This window comes from Peromyscus leucopus, chromosome 19, assembly GCF_004664715.2.
Source record: "Peromyscus leucopus breed LL Stock chromosome 19, UCI_PerLeu_2.1, whole genome shotgun sequence".
NCBI lineage: Eukaryota > Metazoa > Chordata > Mammalia > Rodentia > Cricetidae > Peromyscus > Peromyscus leucopus.
In genome coordinates, this window is record NC_051079.1 from 5,542,480 (window position 1) to 5,563,420 (window position 20,941).

General features: G+C 42.0%; 1 protein-coding gene across 1 annotated transcript in view; it reads left to right on the plus strand.

Moving 5' to 3' along the window:
- The window catches only part of Psma8 (proteasome 20S subunit alpha 8), a 51,168-nt gene that overhangs the window by 15,469 nt on the left and 14,758 nt on the right, over positions 1 to 20,941 (plus strand). Inside the window, 3 exon segments of the mRNA XM_037196967.1 lie at positions 5,073 to 5,199; positions 13,642 to 13,766; positions 18,052 to 18,174. Of these exon segments, the coding sequence (XP_037052862.1) occupies positions 5,073 to 5,199; positions 13,642 to 13,766; positions 18,052 to 18,174 (375 nt within the window).

Sequence of the window (20,941 nt, forward strand, 5' to 3'; positions counted from 1 at the left end):
TGTTAAAGATATAATATCGGATTAGATTAGAAAAGTAGTTGTATATAACTTAACAAAATTAAACCATGATGATATAGACAATATAACAAGATCTATAATATGACAAGATTGAAACAGTAATAAAAAGTTCTCTTAACTGAAAAAGTTCAGGCCTAGATGGATTCACTGCTGAATTCTAGACCATTAAAGACAACCTAACATCACTGTTTCTCAAGCTATTTCATAAATTAGAAAAGAAAGGAATGCTTCCAAACTCTACTTACAAAGCCAGTATCACTCTGAGATGACAGAAAAGAAAATTAGAGACCAATCTCTCTGATGAAGATAGATAAAAAAATTTCTTCATAAAAGACCTGCAAACTCAATCCACAAACACATCAAAAAGTTCGTTCATCATGGTCACATTTACTTATTCAGGAGATTCTGGGATGGTTCAGTATGAACAAAGCAGTAAATGTGATAGGAAATAAATAGACTCCCATCCAAGTACTAACCAAGACTGACTCTGCTTAACTTCTGAAATCAGATGGATTTGGTTGGGCACATTCATTGTGAACTGTGTGAGCTAGACTAATGGCCAGCTTGGTAAGACATGCTCACTGATGCAGGAGTGGCACAGATGGCACGGGAGGCACCTCTACTGCCTGCTCCACACGATGAAGCCCATACGTGGCACTGTTATCTGGGCCAAGAACCTGTGGCTGGTTAGGTCCTAGGTCCTAGGGGAGAACCTACTGCTATTGTTTTGTTAAATGGGCATACTATTAAAACAACTTCTAGTGGCTTATTGTTGTACCCATAGATTAGTGCATCTCTCAACCCCAAAGGAAAAGCTTCTTTTGCTAGTGCGTGGTGATTAACACAGATATCCACAACTAGCCAAGGTGCAAAAAAGTAGATACTGTGGAATATTCAGCCCTAAATGTGACTTCTGTATCACAAACCCTCCTCACAAAGATCAGGAATTGGTTGTGGAAGAGGGGGAGGAAAGATTCTAAGAGCCAGAGGTGGTTGATGACTTCAAGTAAACAATGTTTTCTGGACATAACAGGGCAGTTGTACGTATGAACTCAACAATGGTTATGATAGCTTGAACAAGACCTATGTAAGCTCAAGCAGACAAAATCCCAGCATGGAGAGGGGAAGATGAGCACAAAGCCCCACTCTTAGCTGTGTGGTGATTGGAGTTGATAACTTCTAGAGAAAGGAAAGTCAGTTTTCTTTAAGGATGTGGCCCCTGATAGGTCAACCATACTCCAGAAGGGTGGCCAGACACCCAAGAGTATATGAGCAAATTGGACTAAAATGGGTTGAAAGGGGAAGACAGAAAGTTGGGTGGGTAGGGAAGCAGGGTGGATCTAGAATGAGTTGGAAACAGAGGGATGAATATGAACAAAATGCACTTTTTATAATTCTCAAAGAACAAATACAAAAGTGAGCAAAATAGAAAAAAAATAAATGGACTCAAGGACAAAAATCACATGATTGTTTTATTTTCAGTAGATGCAGAGAAGACTTTTTAACAAAATCCAGTATCTCTTGGTGATAAAAGCCTTGAGATTAGAATAGAAGGAACCTATCTGAACATGTGTGTGTGTGTGTGTGTGTGTGTGTGTGTGTGTGTGTGTGTGTGTGTGTGTGAAACCTGGAGCCAGAATCACAGTACATGAGGAACAACTCAAATCAGGAACAAGACAAATGCATCTACTTTCTCTACTTTTATGCAATATAGTGCTCCACGTCTTACCTAGGGTGGTAAGATAAGAATTAAATAAGGGAAACAAACAGGAAAAGAAGTCAAAGTAACCTTATTTGCAGATGACCCGATTTTTATACTTGAGACCCTAAAGTTTCCACGAGAAAATTCTTAAGCTGATGAACACATTCAGCCAAGTGGCAGAGTAGAAAATTAGCATATAAAAGTCAGCCTTTCCGTGTACCAATAACAAACAACCCGAAAAAAAAAATCCGGGAAACAATCCCATGCATAGTTGCCTTAGAAGCGGGCAGGGGTGTGTCATATGAACTCAGAGGAAGAGGCAGAGGCAGGTTTCTTGAGTTTGAGACTAGGCTGGTCTGCATAGAGTTTGAGATAAGCTAGGGCTGTGTAGTGAAACTCTTTCTCAAATAAATAATAAACGAAACCCTTTAGAACAGACCAAGGAAGAAGACCTCTACAGTGAAATCTTTGAAGCAGAAGAAACAAAAAAGACACTTAAAACTCTTAAGGTGTGGATTGGGAGAATTAATATAGTGGAAATGGTTAGCCATTATCAAAATTCCAACATTCTTCACAGAAATAGGGAAAAAAAGTTTTATGGGAGCATATTCAGAGACCCACACCAAACATTAGGTGGAGCTCGAGGAACATGAAGCAAGAGGGGAGGAAGGATTGTAGGAACCAGAGTGTTGAGGACACCAGAACATGACCCACATAATCAACTAAGCAGAGCTCACAGGGGCTCACAGAGACTGAAGGGACAGTCATGGAGCCTGCATGGGTCTGTGCACATATTGTGATTGTTTAACTTTGGGTTTTTGTGGGACTCCTAACAGTGGGAGTTGGGGGTATCTCTGACTCTTTTTTTTTTTTTTAAATTATTATTACTGTTTTTGTTTTGTTTTGTTTTGTTTTTTTTGTGACAGGGTTTCTCTTGTGTAGTTTTGGTCCCTGTCCTGGAACTCACTTTTTAGACCATGGTGGCCTGGATCTCACAGAGATCTGCCTGCCTCTGCCTCCCAAGTGCTGGGATTAAAGGCGTGCGCCACCACCGCCCGGCTGTATCTCGGATTCTTGTCTGCTCTTGGGACCCTTTTTGTCCTACTAGGTTGCCTCATCCAGCCTTGATATGAGGCTTTGTGCCTAGTCTTTTTTTGTTTGTTTGTTTTTGTTTTTGTTTTTTTGAGACAGGGTTTCTCTGTGTAGCTTTGTGCCTTTCCTGGGACTCACTTGGTAGCCCAGGCTGGCCTCGAACTCACAGAGATCCGCCTGGCTCTGCCTCCCGAGTGCTGGGATTAAAGGCGTGTGCCACCACCGCCCGGCTGTGCCTAGTCTTATTGAATCTTGTTATGTAGTATTCAGTTGCTATCCCTGGGAGGCCTGCTCTTTTCTGAAGGGAAATGGAGGAGCAGTGGATCCAGGGGAGAGGGGAAGTGGGTTGATGGGTGGGAATTGGGAGAAGTAAAAGGAGGGGAAACTGCAGTCTAGATGTATTGTATGAGAGAAGAATAAATAAAAAGAAAAAAAAAAGTCTTAAAATTTGTATGGAAGCACAAATGCCTCACCCTTGTTCCTTGTTTTGTTCTCGGGACAAAGTTCCTGACTTAAGCAGCTTCAGAAAGGAAGGATTTCTTCTGGGTCACAGTCTGGGGGACAGTCTGTCATGGTGGGGAAGTCACATTGGCAGGAGCTGGAAGCAGCTGAGCACACTGCATCCACATTCAGGAGGCAGAGAACAGGCCTGTGGGGTGACTTTATAGGCAAAGGTGCTTCCTGCCAAGCCTGATACACTGAGTTCAACCCCCAGGAGCTACAGCGTGCTAGGAGAGAACTCAGTCACGAAAGTTGTCCTGTGATCTCCACGTGTATACATGGCATTGGCATGAGCATGCCCCCTCACATAAACTAAATAAAAATATGTTAAAAAAAAAAAAAAAAGCTGGGCAGTGGTGGTGCATACTTTTAATCCCAGCACTCAGGAGGCAGAGGCAGGTGAATCTCAGTGAGTTCAAGGCCAACCTGTTCTTCATAGCGAGTTCTAGGACAGCCAGGACTGTTACACAGAGAAACCCTGTTTTGAAAAACAAAAAAATAAAAAACAAACAAACAAAAACCTAATCAGAGAGCAGTGGATGCCTGTGCTTAGTTTATTTTCTTCTTTTTGTTCAGTCCAGGAACCCAGCCCATAAGAATAGTGCCACCCACAATTATGTTGGGGTCTTCCTATCTCATTTAATTTAATCTACATAATCCTTCCCAGGTATGCCTATAGACATATCTCCTATGTGATTTTAATGCCTGTTAACAATATTAACGATTACAAATACTAATTCAGTTTGTTAATGTTTCACCTTTAGGATATTATCAGCTCCCAAAGGCCCTGTGTTCTAATACATGGGTTCTGCATTTCAATATAGGTATTGGGGTACAGCAAGCCCCTAATTCTTGGGCCTCTAAATTTGAGCTACATGGGAGAGCTTTTGTGGTATTTTATCTGCTGAACTTTTTTGTTGTTGTTGAGGTTTGAACCCAGGGCCTTTACTTGTTGCGCAAATGCTGAATCACTGAACTCCTCCCTCAGTCCCTTACCTTGATGTAATCATATTTTAAACTAACAAGTAGGGAACATTTTTAAAAGAGTTCTTGCCTCTTGTGTCTGTGCTGTCTGTGTAGTGCACGCACACGAGTGTGCAGGTGTGTGTGCCTGTACCTGTGTATGTGGAGGTCAGAGGAGACTGTCAGGCACCTTATTCCACTGCTTTCTACCTTGTCTTGAGAGAGGGTCTCTCCCTGAACCAGACACCTGCCCTTTCAGCTAGGCTGCTGGCAAGGCAGCTGTTGCTGGGATCGGCCTTTCTCTGCCCACCAGGGGCTATGGCCACTTGCAGACGTGCCTGGCCTTTCACCTGGATGCTGTCTTCACTCTCATTCAGCAAGTGTCTTACTCAGGGTTGTCTCCCAGGCCTGGGCTTCTATCCATTAATAGAAGCCTTCATCAGTATTGTCCTGCTAATACTGATTTGCTTGGCTTATCGGCATCTTCTGTCATTCTCCCTGAAGTTGTATATTTAGGTATCATTTTCACATGTTTGGGGGAGATTAAGACTCTTACATAGATTCACCACTGATTGTATTTTCTTTGTAATTTCTACCTATTTGTCTTAACTTTCCTTGAGGCTGGGGACTAGGCATCCAGTCAGCCAGTGTCTGTGCATCTCATTGCCTAGATGGCTCCTTTTTCATTTTATCAAGTGTTTAAGAGAAATCCTTTAATTGTTTGTCCTTTAATTGTTGTATTAGAATAATTGCTCAGTTTTAATTTTAAATTTACTTTTTAAAAATCGCTTTACAGGTTGGAATTCGAGGAACTAATATAGTTGTGCTTGGGGTGGAAAAAAAATCAGTGGCCAAGCTTCAGGATGAAAGAACTGTGAGGAAAATATGTGCCCTTGATGACCATGTCTGCATGGCTTTTGCAGGTACGCACAGACATCCAGTGGTGTGGACAGGATTATAATGTAGTGTGCTGGGTAACACAGCTGTCCCTCTGCCGGGTTTGCTGGGTTTACACAATGTATGCAGTCGTCCCCCGTTGCTGTCCAAATACAGTGTCACGGGTATTTAAAAGGCCACAGCTCTATCAACTGGGACTTCTTAGGACTTCTTAGTTAGGGTTTCTATTGCTGTGAAGAGGCACCATCACCATGGCAACAGGGAAACATTTAATTGAGGGGCTCACTTAGAGTTGCAGAGGTTTAGTCCATTATCATCATAGTGAGACATTGGCTGTATGCACTCAGACGTAGTGCTGGAGAAGGAGCTGAGAGTTCTACAACTTGATCTGCAGGAAGCAGAAGCAACTTGTGCCACACTGGGTGAAACTTGAGCAAAGGAGACATCAAAGCCCACCCCCACAGTGACACACTTCCTCCAACAAGGCCGCTCCTACTCCAACAAGGCCACGCCTCCTAATAGTACACTCCATATGTGGGCCATTTTTCTTTCAAACACCACACTTACAGTGATCTTTGATAATAAAGCACAAATGTAAAGATAGATTTCTCCTTACTTGTAACTTATAGAACTTAAAATTCATAGAATTTATAGAATTTTAAGATTCCATTTACTTATTTTTATTTGTATTACATGTATATGTATGTGGGTTTCTGCATGTAAGCGCAGGCCCCTGCAGAGGCCAGAAGAGGTTGTCAGCTTCCTGCAGCTGGGGTTGTGAGTTGTCTGACGTGGTGTAGGTAACGGAATTTGGTGTTGTGCAAGAGAAGTATGACCTCTTAATTGGCGAGCCATCTCTTCAGCCCCAGTTTAGGAAAAAGAGAGGGAGGGAAAGAGGGAGAGATACATTTGTGTATGCTGGGCTACAGATTAGCCTCTTACGTGCTAAGTCTCACCTTCTTAAACTGTGGGTGTGTTACATTTGTTTAACTCTGTGAAGCTGTGTTACTTTGCCTGTCTAAAACACCTGATCATCTAATAAAGAACTGAACAGCCAATAGCAAGGCAGGAGAAAGGATAGGCAGGGCTGGTAGGCAGAGAGGATAAATAGAAGGAGAAATCTGGGAGGGAAGAAGGGAGTAGCCAGAGAAAGAGGAGGACATCAGGGGCCAGCAACCCAGCTACACAACCAGCAATGGAGTAGGAAAGAAAGGTGTACAAAAGTTGAGAAAGGTACAAGCCCAGAAGCAAAAGCTAGATGGGATAATCTAAAGTTAAGTAAAGCTGGCTAGCAACAAGCCAAGCTAAGGCTAGACATTTATAATTAAGAATAAGACTACATGTGTGATTTATTTGGGAGCTGGGTGACAAGCCCCCCAAAAGAGCCAAAAGCACATGACAAACAGAAATTCACTGAGAATAAAACAGATAATGGGTGAGAGCTGCCTTTGGAAGTGCTTGCCTATATTGCATGGGGCAGCTCTGCAGACTTGGATGTGAAGACACATGAACACACATCATTTGCACTGTGCATGTCACCAGCCACCACCACCATTACAGTGAAGCACCTGAGTGTGCATATATATGTGCAAGGCTTTTTACACTTGTGGTAGCATACATTATGGAAAAGAAAGAATTTTTCTACCACCATTCCTCAAAATGAGTGTGCCTTTGAATTGTATGTGTTAGAATGTTTGGTTTTAAAAGTTGTTTGAAATGTTGAGTTTCATTTAAAAAAAAAAAAGTCATTCAATGAATTTGGTTTAGTTCATGTGGTTTGGATAAGAATGGACCCCCTATAGGCTCATATTTTTGAATGCTTGGTCGTCGTGGAGTGGCACTACTTGAGGAGGATTATGAGGTGTGGCTTTGTTGGAGGGAATATGTCACTGACAGTGGGTTTTGAGGTTTCAAAAGTGTAGTGGGAAGTTTTATCTGGTCCTGCCTGGCCCTGTGGTTGGACAAATCTCTCCCTCCTGCATCTTGTAGCTGCTTGATCCAAGTAAACACACAGAGGCTTATATTAATTATAACTGCTGACCATTAGCTCAGGCTTATTACTGACCAGCTCTTACACTTAAATTAACCCATAATTCTTATTTATGTTTAGCCACGTGGCTTGATACCTTTTCTCAGTTCTGCCTTCTCATCTTGCTTCCTCTGTGTCTGGCTGGTGACTCCTGACTGAGCCTTCCTCTTCCTGTCTCTTTCCTGGATTTCCTGCCTGGCTATAACCTGATTTGCCATAGGCCAAACAGCTTTATTTATCAACCAGTCAAAGCAACACATATTCACAGCATAGAGAAAGACATCCCACAGCACAAAAGCCCATGCCAGGCCCAGTCTCTTGCTACCTTTCTCCCTGAGGATCAGGGTATAGCTCTCAGCTACTGCTTCAGCACCTGCCTGCATGATGCCATGCTCCCCATCACCATGATAACTTACTAAACCTCTGAAACTGTAAGCAACTCTCCAGTTAAATGCTTTCTTTTATAAGAGTTGCCTTGGTCACAATGTGTCTTCCCAGCAATAGAACGCTGTATTGTCTTAGCCTAGTCAGCACAGAATTTCCAGTTATACCTGAAATTACTTTAAACATATATCTATCATTTTGTTCTATGTATTTATATGAAATTGCCTTCTCAGCATTGATAGTTAGAAAATCAAGGTATCGATCAACTCTTGAAAGGGGCTAACACTGCTCTATGGTCCACAGTTATTCAGCCAAGACTTGTTTGTATGAAAATAAACAAAACAGCTATCTCTCATTAGTATGTAGATTTGCTTTCTTTTAATAATAAAATTATATGTTTAGCAAAGAATTGTTGTCAGTAAAGATTGGTTTGTGTACTTTTTTATATATCTATGTATCTGGGTCATGTAAAAATTTCTCTGGTAAAAAGGGGTCATCAGTGGGGAAAGTTTTAAGAAGCCCTATGCCAGGCAAGCACTCTACCATTGAGATACTCATTGTGTATCACTGTGTGTATCTGTGTGTGTGTGTGTGTGTGTGTGTGTGTGTGTGTGTGTGTGTGTGGTATATGCCTGTGTTTGTGCATGCACATGTGTTTGCATGCATGTGGAAGCTTGAGGTCGATGTTGGAAATCTCCCTTTATTGCTTTTTCATCATATCTTTTTTGCATGCCTTTGATCCCAGCACTCAATAAGCAGAGGCAGGTGGGTCTCTGCAGGCTCAAGGTCAGCCTGGTGGTCCACATAGTGAGTTCCAGACCATTCAGGGCTCTGGGATCAGCTTGTGTCTGCTTCCTCCAGCACTAGGGTTACAGAGATTTCTACTTGCGCCCAGCTTTCATGTGAATGCAGGGAGCTTAACTCAGATCTTTATGCTTGTGATGCAGGTGCTTTGCAGCTGAACCATTTCCTGTCCCATAATATTTTGTAAGTTTTATAGGTAAAGAGTCATGACGGGTGGTGGTGGTGCACACCTTTAATCCCAGCACTCAGGAGGCCGAGGCAGGTGGATCTCTGAGTTTGAGGCCAGCCTGGTCTACAGAGTGCGTTCCAGGACAGCCAGGGTTACACAAAGAAACCCTGTCTCAAAACAAACAAAGGAACAAACAAACAGTCATGAGAAATTGCTAAGAAACAGAGAAGTCTTTTATATTTCCCCAATTTGCCTCAGTGATACCATCCTTAAAACCATCAAGTCTGTATTTGCACACACCAGTGTGAAACTGCTGAGATTTCAGCAGCTTTACATGTATTCATTTACATGTGTATGCAGTGTCTAGCAGTAGTGTATTGTATGAATGCACCACCTCCAGCAGCTTGGCCACTGCAGGGTGTTTGGGTCATTTCCAGGTTTTGTACATTACAGATAAGGTATGGACATTTGTGTGCGTGTGTTTGTGGGAACAGAGGTTTCATTTCTCTAGAACAGGTGCTTTCAGGAGTTTGGTTGTGCTTACCCCACCTGTAGATTCATTCGTGCTGTTCCTACTGCATTCAAGGCCCTGCTCCTCCTTTAACAAGGTAACTCATGCTAGTCCTTTCCCCTTTTCTAACCTGTCAGCCACTAATCTATCTGTTTCTCTGGTCTGTCATTTTGAATCTTATATAAATGAAATAGCACATGGACCTTTTCAGACGGTCCTTGTTCATTCTGCATCATTCTTCTTAGTCACCCAAGTTGTCGGGTGTATCAGGAGCGGCTTTTGCTTTTATTGTTGGGTAGTGCTGCATGGTATGAATGAGCCACTTTGTCAACAGGTTGCCTACTTATCTTTGGGCCCTCCTAATTTCTGCTTTTTATAGATAGATGTGAACATTTGGGGTAGGTGTCCATGGGAACGTGGGGTTTCATTTCTCTGGAATAGAAACAGTAGAGTTGCTGGGTTGTGTGGTAGTGTAGCTTTAGCATCCAAACACTGCCAAACTGTAGAAGTGGCTGTATTGTTTTACCTTCCCACCATCACTATGTGAATGATTCAGTTTTTCTGCATACACAGTAGCATTTGATTTTGTTGCAATTTTTTGACCATTCTTTTAAGTCTGCAGTGATTTCTGACTGTGGATTGAACTTATATTTCCTCAGGGCTGATGATACTGAATATATTTTTCCATGCATATATGCCTTTTTTCACTGAATAAAACATGTTCCTGCACTCTGCATGGCTTGGCACCTTAATCTGACTAAAGGGACCAAGGGAATGAAGAAAGGACAGAGACATGTACAGAAAGGCTGGGGTCGGTGTGCTGTGTGCTGTGAGGGAGCCACACTAACCACTGTAGCTGGAACCTCAACACAGTTGTTATGGTGGCACAGGGGGAGGAGTCAGCTGCTCTCAGTAGGAGGGGTCTATAGCAGAGCAGTCTCCAGCTGCAAACATGGAGGAAGCTGCATTGCTAGTCCTCACATACACTAGCCACTTGTTCCTAAACACTCCCACCTGCCCGTACTGGCAACACTTATATTTGGACCCGAGGAAGGCTTTGCCATCACTCAGAGCCTGACTTTGGAGGAAGGCTGTGCCGATTTCCATGAGTCTCAGGCGTGGATCCTTGACACAGCCATGCAATACACATTCATTCAGGACTCCCATTCTCTCTCCATACATTACCCAAGGTATCCTTGATTCCCAACAACATGTCTCATCGCCTCATCGTTTTTTTTTGCTCAGTTTCTAATTTTTTTTAAACAGGGATTTTATATTGACATTTAAAATACTCATTGAGCAAAGAACCTTTATCCTGTTGTGCCTCATAATGGTCACAAGTCAATTCTTGACAAATCTAAAGGATTGAAATCATATTTAATATCTTTTCTGCTTAAATTGGAATGAAATCAGACATCAATAGCTGAAGGCAAAATTAAAATGCACAATATATATCAATTAAACAATGTAGTGCTAAACTGCCATGGAGAAAACAAACAAATAAGTAAATAACCACCATAAGTGAAATTGGTAAACATCTTGAGGGAAGTAATAATGAGCATCAACAGCATCAAAACTTATGGGATGTATTTAAAAACAGTGCTAAGAGGAAAATGAAGTAAACACTGAATCTTTTTATGAACAGCTCCTGTATACTGCAAATGCAGAACAGAGTAAACCCAAAGCCACTGTTACACCTGAAATAAACAGAACAGAAGATAATAGAAAATTAAAACAAAAAGTGATTTTTGAAAAGGTGAACAAAATTAAGAAACTAAATAAAACTATTTCTCGATTAAAATGGGAAATGAAAATGGGTCATTGCTTCTCCTTGCACAGAATGCAAAGGTTTTAAGAGAATATATGTACCATTAAGTGCTAACAAAATTCCTTGAAGCACACAAATTACCTAGTTATTCAGAAGACAGCTCAACAGATGTCTGAAGATGATGAGTCTGTTTCTACATTGCCAGGAAATGCAGGTCGAAGGGAGAACTACTTGATTACATCAACTGATACAGAAAAAATGCATTTGGTATCATTCAGTACTCTTTCTTAGTTAAAAAGAAACACCACAAATTAGAAATATGCCTCAGCACAATTAAGCTATATGTGATATCTTAGGGTTTCTAGTGCTGTGAAGAGACACCATGACCACAGCAACTCTTATAAAGGAAACCTTTTAACTGAGGTGGCAGCTTACAGTTTCAGAGGTTTAATCCATTATCTTCATGTCAGGGAGCATGGAGGCTGGGAGTATGGTGGTATGCAGGCAGATGTGGTGAAGATTTCTGCATCTTAATCCAAAGGCAACAGGAAATGAACTGAGACACTGGGAAGTAACTTGAGCATATATGAGACCTCAAAGCCCGCCTCCACAGCAACATACTTCCTCCAAGGCCACACCCACTCCAACAAAGTCACACCTCCTAATAGTGCCACTCTTTGGGGGCCATTTTCTTTCAAACTACCAAATGTAAAATACTCAGTTGATATATTCATTGGTGAACAACTGAAACTTCACCTCTAGAGTCAGGAACAGGCAAGGGCACCTCCTTTATCATTGCCATTCAATATAGTAATGCATGTTCTATCTGAGTAATTAGTCAAGAGTAAGAAATAAAACAGCCCAACTGTTCAGAAAGAAATGAAAATCATCTTTGATCACAGGAAGGATAATCTCATATGTAGAAAACCCTATAGGATCTATAAAAAAATTGCTAGACATATTGAGTTGAAATGGTATCTGGAATGAGATGGCAGATTAGCAAACATGTCTCTCAGCCGGGTGTGGAGGCACATGCCTTTAATCCCAGTGCTCAGGAGGCAGAGGCAGGCAGATCTCTGAGTTTGAGGCCAGCCTGATCTACAGAGCCAGTTCCTGGACAGCCAGGGCTACACAGAGAAACCCTATATCAAAAAGAAAGAAAGAAAAAGAAAAAGAAAAAGAAACTCTCCATGCAGCCCTGTGAGTAAGAATAGTTGGAGTTGCAAACATCTTTCAGGAAAGAGAAAAGAAGGACACCAGGAATCATAAAGAGATGCTAGAGTGCAAAGAGCAACAAAATGCTCAGGGAAGTAGAAAACAGCTTGCCTTCCAGCCCAGCTGCTGGAGCTCAGGGAACTGAAACCACAATCACCAGGCAAGTCACAGTGTCCTGGTGACATGGAACAAGAACACTGTTTTCACAAGTGTTAAATCTAGCAGGGACTTGGCATGACCTTGTCACGTGTAGCCTGCCAGCACCAAGTCAAAGTTGATTTTGCTATGTCTGTGCAGCAAGCATTCACCTGTGGAGCGGCCTCCCCAGCCCACTCTAAGCATTTTAAAGTTAACCTTTCTCTAGCTGTGGACCATATTCACACGGCAAGGAGGGCGCATCTCATGTAGCTTATCTGAACTATTTCAGTTTCATAAAACGATAATCCAGGGCAAGATTAGGCCATTGCTAGCTAGTCCTTTCTCTTAGATTACTAGTGTACAGAGAATTACTCTCTCTCCCTTTAATCAGTTCACACCTGACCTGTGTCAGGGTGATTTAAACCAGGGCATATCAGACAGCTCCATTCTCTGCCTGCCCTCCTGTTTCAAGGGGTGAGGATCCAAGTGTATGAAGCAACAGGGTTTGACATGATGGGGAAGGTAAATGCTTGTGATGGAAAAAGAACAACGGCTATGTGAGAAGTGCCTGTTTCCAACATGTTTGTGTGAATTTGGGGTACAGTCTAGTTAGTACTAAAGGAGTAATGAAAAAGGTCTGGAGAGGTGGCTCAGCAATTAAGAGTATGCAGTACTTTTACAGAGACTTGAGTTTGTTCCCAGCAACCGTCCAAGACAGCTCACGGCTGCTTTTAGGTCCATCTCAGAGGATCCACTGTACTTTTCTTCCTCTTTTGGTCACTGCATTCACACTGGCGCATGCATGTGTGTGTGCGCGCGTGCGCGCGCGCACACACACACACACACACACTTCAAAATAAAATAAATCTTTTTTTAAAAAAGTGGTGAAAGAAGCAAAATGGCTGTAGAACAGTCAAATACCAGTGTTGTCCTTAATTTGTCCAAACAATCAATCTGTCAGTTACGTGCTGCAGTCAGTCTCCGACTAGAACACATACTGTCTGCTTATAGACAGGCTGAGAATTGTTTGGATGAAGTTTTTGGCTATTTCAGAAGCTCAGTTTAATATCCTTGATTTTCAAAGTTTTCATTTTGACAAAAAATTGAGAAGTGATATGTCCCAGTTTTATCAAGTGTAATTTGAATTCAAAGTGGATGTACTTCAGGACAGAGTACTGTCCTTGCTCTCATAAGGAAAAAAAAATGCAGCTTACTAATAGTGTTGAAACTAAGCCATTTACTATTTCCTTTATAAATGAAGCAGGGATGTGTGAAACCAAGTCTTTAAAGGAAATCCATCACAGCAAAGGCATATGCAGTTTCTAGTTCTTTTTGAAGATGGTGTTGAAGAGATGGGATGCCATAAGAAAGAATTGGCAACTAAAACCTTTTGACAAGGAAAATGCATGTTGAGACATGTATAGACTTTTGAGTTTGGACTGTTTTCCAGGTCTGACAGCTGATGCTAGGGTAGTGATAAACAGAGCACGGGTCGAGTGCCAGAGCCATAAGCTTACGGTGGAGGATCCAGTCACTGTGGAGTATATAACTCGCTTCATAGCAACTTTAAAGCAGGTAAGCAGATACTCTTAACACAATTTCTATTTTCCACTGTCATTGGCCCTGTCATAGAAATACTGCAATAGCTCCAAGCATTTAGTCTCCTGTGTTAAATTCCTTATTCAGTCTCAGAATTACTTCATTCACTTATTTGGGTAAAGTGGGTTGCATTAATCACCAGAAATCAAAATCAGTTTCAATTCTTGGAGTTATACATTTTTTAAGAGAGTGTCAAATTTTCAAAGGAAATTTTTATACTTGTAGAAACACAACAAAAATATCATTCCTTAAAGTTTTCCAAAGAAATATACATTATCTCACCTGCAAACCCCCGATCAGGTTTAGATGTGCTCTCTTCTGATCCACACATCGCCATACCACTGACAGCCAAGCGTAAGTGTGCATGCAGGGCTGAGTTTTCACTTGCTGTTTGCAGACTGTCTCTGTGTGTGGTAGCACAGCCTCCTTCCTGGACATTCTCTTGCCTCTCTAATGTTAGAAACTGTGACCATCTCTGATGGGCATTTGAAAATGGGCATCACCCCATTTCTTTCTTCGTCTTCCTGCTACCCTAACATTATTCTGTTTTGATTATGGCTTGTTTTTCTTTTTAAAATTGTACTGCTCAGTTTTAGTAGGGGGTTCCTAGATTGGACATTATAGTTGAGTGTAAGGCTCTTACTCTATGTGCCAAACTGCTTTCTAGAAAGATTGAACCAGTTTTCATTGTGCAACCAGCTGTCCTGAAGGATTCATCAATGGAGTTTTTCATCTTTTTCTTTTGTTAGTGAGTGCTGTGTAACGTAACAGCTGCTTTGTGTTTTATAGTTAGTGAGATTGAATTTCCCACATCTTGGTCCACTCTTCATTTCTACTTGTGCAAACTGTCCTTAAACAGAAACATTGTTTTTCCACTTAACCTGAACAGAATGCTCACTGTACAGATTGTGTCACTTTATCTTCTTTTTAAAACATATTTTTTTTATTACACTGACTTATTCTGGGGCCGGGGGCTGTGTCACAGTGCACATATGGAAGCCAACCTGCAGGTGGGTCCTGGTGACAAAACTCAGGTCAGGCTTGGCATCTCACCAGGCCTACATTCCCCTTTCCACCCTGTTTCTGAATTTAAAGATACTCATGGAGATATATATGGTATATTGAGTAAATTCCTCCATGTCTGTCCTATCCCCTGCCCCCCACCCTGTAATCCCGTTCGTTCCTCTACGCACTTTCTCTCCCACTTTCATGTCATGTACATACATGACTCTATGTGTTTATATAAAACATGAGCCAAAAATAAAAGAAAATGTATCATTTTGTCTTTGAGACTAGCATAAGTCACTTAATATGACTGTTCCCAGCTCCATTCATTATCCTACAAAAGACAGGATTTGGTTCTTCTCTGTAGTTAGGACATTTTGTGTGCACGCATATCATATTTTCTGTTAAGAAACAGTTCTTACGAGTATTCCGAAAGAGCTGTAACTTTAAAGCTGAATCCCAGCTCTTCTCTATCTTACTGCCTTTACTATTCCTTTGTATCTCCTCACACGAGCATGCGTGGTAGCTGCACCTGCTCTCTGGCCTTCGCCTCTGGCTGCTCTGGCAGAGCAGGTACCCTGGTTCTGCATGGAGATTTTTTTCATAGACTCTTTGTAAATCCAAATACTAAAGTTTTGAGATGAATGATATATATCAAATCACTCTGGTGTTTTTTTTTTTGTTTTTTTTTTTTTTTTTTGGTTTTTTTTTGGTTTTTCGAGACAGGGTTTCTCTGTGTAGCTTTGCACCTTTCCTGGAACTCACTTGGTAGTCCAGGCTGGCCTCGAACTCACAGAGATCCACCTAGCTCTGCCTCCCGAGTGCTGGGATTAAAGGCGTGCGCCACCACCGCCCCGCTTAAATCACTCTGTTTTTAAAAGCTTTGTTACTTAAGATATCCCAGAATTTTTGTATTGCTACTTTTGAATTTTGTTTCAGTTTTCCCAGTTGTTAAAAAGCAAGACACAGAGCAGCATACACACAATTTCTTAAGTGTGGTTCTTAAGATCTCTCGTGGAGAAATCAAGACTTTGAACAGACTGTGGAAACAGTTTACATCTGTGACAGTGAGATTCTCACTGGGGAGGATTGGGCCTCTGGGCCACGGATAGCACATGCTCACCTCACACGTTCACCCTTGTTTATATGACCTTTTCACTAAAATGAAAAGATTGAGCAAGTATGTTAAGATAATTTATAAATGCATCTACTTTATACCTCAGTGCAGACTAGAAACATTAGACAGTACAGAGGAATGAAATGTAACCTGTTTTTAAAAAAAGATATTTATGTTCATAGCTCAGTTGTTTGCATTCAAAATCAAACTTTGCTTGCAAAACATGAAATATAATAAACTTGAAAATGAGAAAATAGATCCTATATGTAGATAAGACTGAAAGAAAGTCACTAAAAAGCTGTTTCAACCACAGAATTATACAGAGCTATATCCAGCCACAGAGTTAAATAAAGTTACCTGTGTATTCAGTCCTTAGCTTTCTGTCAGGGCTGCCTCTTCATAGGACAAGTCTCAGTGAGAATGACCTCTTCGGAGCACAAATTTAGGAAGTTTCCTGTTATGAAAGTAATAAGAAATATAATTGGTTTCAATGTTACATTATCTGTGGGGGAAATGTGTGTGAAACAAAAGATCCCTTTTCTTTGGGACTGAAGGAAATAACACAGTGCACAGTGAACAGAGCACACTTGATGCAATATTATCAAGGAGGAGTAGTCCCTGACAGCAACTGCAGTGTCCCTCAAGGCAAACAAGGCTGCGCTTCCAAAGCACAGCTCATTAACTCAGCTTCCCTGACAGCAAAACAAATGGCCAGGCCTCTGCTGGGTCACAGAGACTGTACTTAGTTATGTGGTGCAGAGACACCAGGACCACGGCAGCTCTTATTAAAGAAAGCGTTTAATTGGGGCTAGCTTACAGTTTTAGAGACTTAGTCCATTGTCATCATGGTGGAGAGCCTCACAGTACACAGGCAGACATGATGCTGGAGAAGTAGCTGAGAATCGACACCCTGATCTGCAGGAAGCAAGGAAGAGAACTGGGGCTGGCATGGACTTCGGAAACCTCAAAGCCTCTCCTCCAGTGTCAGACTTTCTCCACAAGGCCACACCTATTCCAGTGAGGCCACATCTCCTAATTGTTCCCCAGTAGTGCCATTCTCTGATGACTAAGCATTCAAATGTACACAGAGCAGACAGAACACATTTTAAAACCCTACTGGCTGGGTGGGGCAAAGAATAAAAGGAATTTACCATGAAAGTAGCAGAGGGAAGGGAGGCACCCAGGAAAAGGAGGGGGGTAGGGAAGTGGGAGCACTGTGAGGAAAGGGATGAGAATGACCCAATGAGGCACATTAGTTTGTACATTAACCTAAATTTTTCATTTAAAAATGGGAAACAATAAAAGTTCAGTAAAGATCTTCTAAGAATAATAGGATTTATAAACAAATTTGTGATTACACTTTACAGATTGTATACATTCATTGCTTTAAAATGTCATCATGAATTAACAATAGTCAAGAAACACTAAAAATGTATACAACAAAATCAGAAAAGTAGGGACTGGAGAGATGACTCAGTGGTTAAGAGCACTTACTGCTCTTCTAGAGGACTGGGGTTTGGTTCCTAGCAGCTCATAACTACCTGTAACTGCAGCTCCAGGGAGTGCTGTGCACCCTGGCCTCTGAGGGTCCCTCACATGTATATTCCCACATGAACACACACATGTACAGAATTAAAAATACTGAAAATATTTCTTAAAAAAGAATCAGAAGAGTAGATAATTTTTTTGCTTTATTTGCTAGAATTGTATCTCATCAGTGTCAAGTGTTCCGTGTGGTTTGAGTAATGGCCTCCGAGGCTCCTAGATACAAGTGCACAGCACCGGGGGGACACTGTCTGAAGGATCATAACCATTAGGAGGTGTGGCCTTGTTGGAGTAGGTGTATCGCAGAGGCTGGGCTTTGAGGTTTTAGAAGCCCGTGCCAGGCCCAGTCTCTCTCTCCCGTCCCCCCAGCCCCCAGCTTGTGGATCAGGATGTAGCTCTCAGCTCCTTCTCCAGCACCATGTCTGCCTGCACGCTGCCATGCTCCCTGCCATGATGACAATGGACTAAGCCTCTGAAACTGTAAGCGAGCCCCCAACTAAATGCTTTTCTTTATAAAAGTTGTCTTGGTCGTGATGTCTCTTCACAGTAATAGAATAGTAACTAAGACAGTGTTAAATAAATTTTACTTTTTAGAAATATACACAGAGCAATGGACGAAGACCATTTGGTATTTCAGCCTTAATTGTAGGCTTTGATGATGATGGTATTCCAAGATTGTATCAGACAGATCCCTCTGGTACTTACCATGCTTGGAAGGTGAGTAATGAATTTGTTCATTTTTCATAGAAGTTGTTGGATGAATGCATTAATTTATTGCAAAATTGAAATAAATGTAAATATTTTATTGCTTTCAGGGACATGACAGAATTATGTTGCATTAAAATATTGACTATGACACGGACGATAGATTGTAGCTTCTCAGAAATGATGGTTTCAGATAGTAAAAGACCTTGGTTTAAACCAGTGATGGTGGAGCATGCCTGTAATGCCAGCTTTTAGGAAGCTGGGGACAGATAATTGGTAGGAGTTCAAGGGTAGCCAGGGTTACATAGTGAGTTTCAGGTCAGCCTGAGTGAAATTTTTGTCTCAGAAAAACAAAACAAAACAACAAAACCCTAAAGAGATGAATTAAAACCACACTGAAGTTTGAGTTCTGTTAACATTATCACACATGAGTATCATTGGACTCCATTCGTCTTTCTTTCCTTAACCTTCCTGTTTCTTCCCACCCCTAGTTAGCAACCCCACTTTCATGTTTGGGGGGCAGGAGAGTGTAACATTTGTCTTTCTGAGTCTGGTTTCCATAGTGAAATGTTTCATGTGTCCACTATTGTTTTTAATACATATGTATTTTAGTTATCTATTTTTATGTGTGTGGATGTTTGTCTGCATGTCTGTCTGTGTGCTCTATGCATGCCCAGTGCTCTCAGAGGCAGAAGAGGGCATCAGATCCTCTGCAACTGCTGTGAGCCGTCATGTGGGCTCGCTCTTAACTTCGGAGTTGTCTCTCCAATGCCACGCCCTCCATCCTAGGAGAGACAGACAACCATAGCCTCTGATCCTTACCATGTGTTAGTGTACAGTAGGAATCTTCATACCGCAAGTAGAATTGTTTTTCTGTGTAAGTTATTCTCGTTTCAGTACCCAACTACCACCTTCCTCAATGGTGTACTCATCAAACACAAAGGCCCAGAGATAGAAGCAGGAGTTTCCAGCAGTGAGTTTCCATGAACTGCCATGGATAAGAATAAGACTACAACTACAGAATGTAATATGAGTGATTTGAACTCAGTTATTAAAAGCTAAGTATTCAGGCTTCAAATAATTTCACATTGAGTTTATATTATAAGGACTTAAAGCCAAAGAAATGAATAGGGAAAACACTACCATGGTCTTTATTAACTGTAATAAGTAAATAATTTGACTGAGAGCAGAGTATTTGCCCAGTATGCATGGAGTCCTGGGTTTGATTCCCAGAACCAGCTATCTCAGCCCTCAGAAAGTGGGTGCGGGAAGTCTAGAAGTTCAAGCTCATCCTCAGCTACATAGTAAGAGAAACAGGTTAAGTTATAAGAGCTAGCAAGAAGTGAACCTAAGCTAAGGCCAAGCATTCATAACTAATAACAAGTCTCTGTGTCATGATTCGGGAGCTGGTTGGTGACACAAAAGAAAAAGCCTGCCTCACTGTTTTCTAACTCAGAGACCAGTAAAGCAGCAGAGTATAATCTCACAGCCAAAATAAGAGTGCTGCTATCAGCTGCACACCTTTCCATCTGCCTAGGTTAGCTGTCATCAAAATAAGAGTGCTCCTATCAGCTGCACACCTTTCCATCTGCCTAGGTAAGCTGTCAAAATAAGAGTGCTGCTATCAGCTGCACACCTTTCCATCTGCCTAGGTAAGCTAGTCATCAGAAGCTGCGGGTTTATGTGGTGGTATTGTGTTCACCAAAATATTGTGTACTCTAATAAAAATATCTGGGGTCAGAGAACAGACAGCCACTAGATACAAAGGCTAGAAAATGGTGGCACTCACACCTTTAATCCTAGCATCCCAGAGATAGAAATCCCTCTGGATCTCTGTGAGTTCAAGGCCACATTGGAAATAGCCAAGCATGGTGACACGCCTTTAATCCCAGAAAGCCAGCCTTTAATCCCAGGGAGTGGTGGTAGAAAGCAGGAAGATATATAAGGCGTGAGGACGAGAAACTAGAAGCTTTTGGCTGGTTAGGCATTTTGGGCTGGTTAAGCATGTGGCTGGTTAAGCTTCTAGCAGCAGTTCAGCTGAGAGCCATTGGGATGAGGACACAGAAGCTTCTAGTCTGAGGAAACAGGACCAGCTGAGCAACTGGCAAGGTGAGATAGCTGTGGCTTGCTCTGTCTCTCTGATCTACCAGCATGGACCCCAATAACTTGCCTCGGGTTTGATTTTATTAATAACAACTTTTAAGATTCCTGCTACATCTGGCGCCCAACGTGGGGCACGAACCCACGACCCTGAGATTAAGAGTCTCATGCTCTACCGACTGGCGCCCAACGTTTGTGTTACGAATTCATGAAAAAGCTGTTTGCCTGTGGCCTTGTGAGCCCCAGCTCAGGCCCAAGTTACACTCAGCCGGTGGTGGTGGTGGTGCACGCCGGCAGGATTTGCTGAAGGAGGCAGAGGCAGGAGGATCCCGAGTTTGAGGCCGGCCTAGGAGGCTTGGGAGAAGCTTTGGCCTGGACTGAGCCACAAACAGTGGTGGGACCATGGAAGCAGTGGCTACTGCTCCACGTTGCCAGCTCCTTCTCATCGTGTTGATGACTGCGGTGATGCTGCTACCTGGGACGAAGGGTTTACTGCTGCTGGTTCAGAGAAGAATTGCCAGGACCATCGTGTTACAAGAAAGCATCGGCAAAGGTCAGTTTGGAAAAGCTTGCCAAGACAAATGGTGGGGAGAAATTGTTGTGAAGATTTTCTGTTCTAGGGAGAATGTTCATGGTTCCGAGAGACAGACATTTATCAGACTATGATTGCTCCAAACCA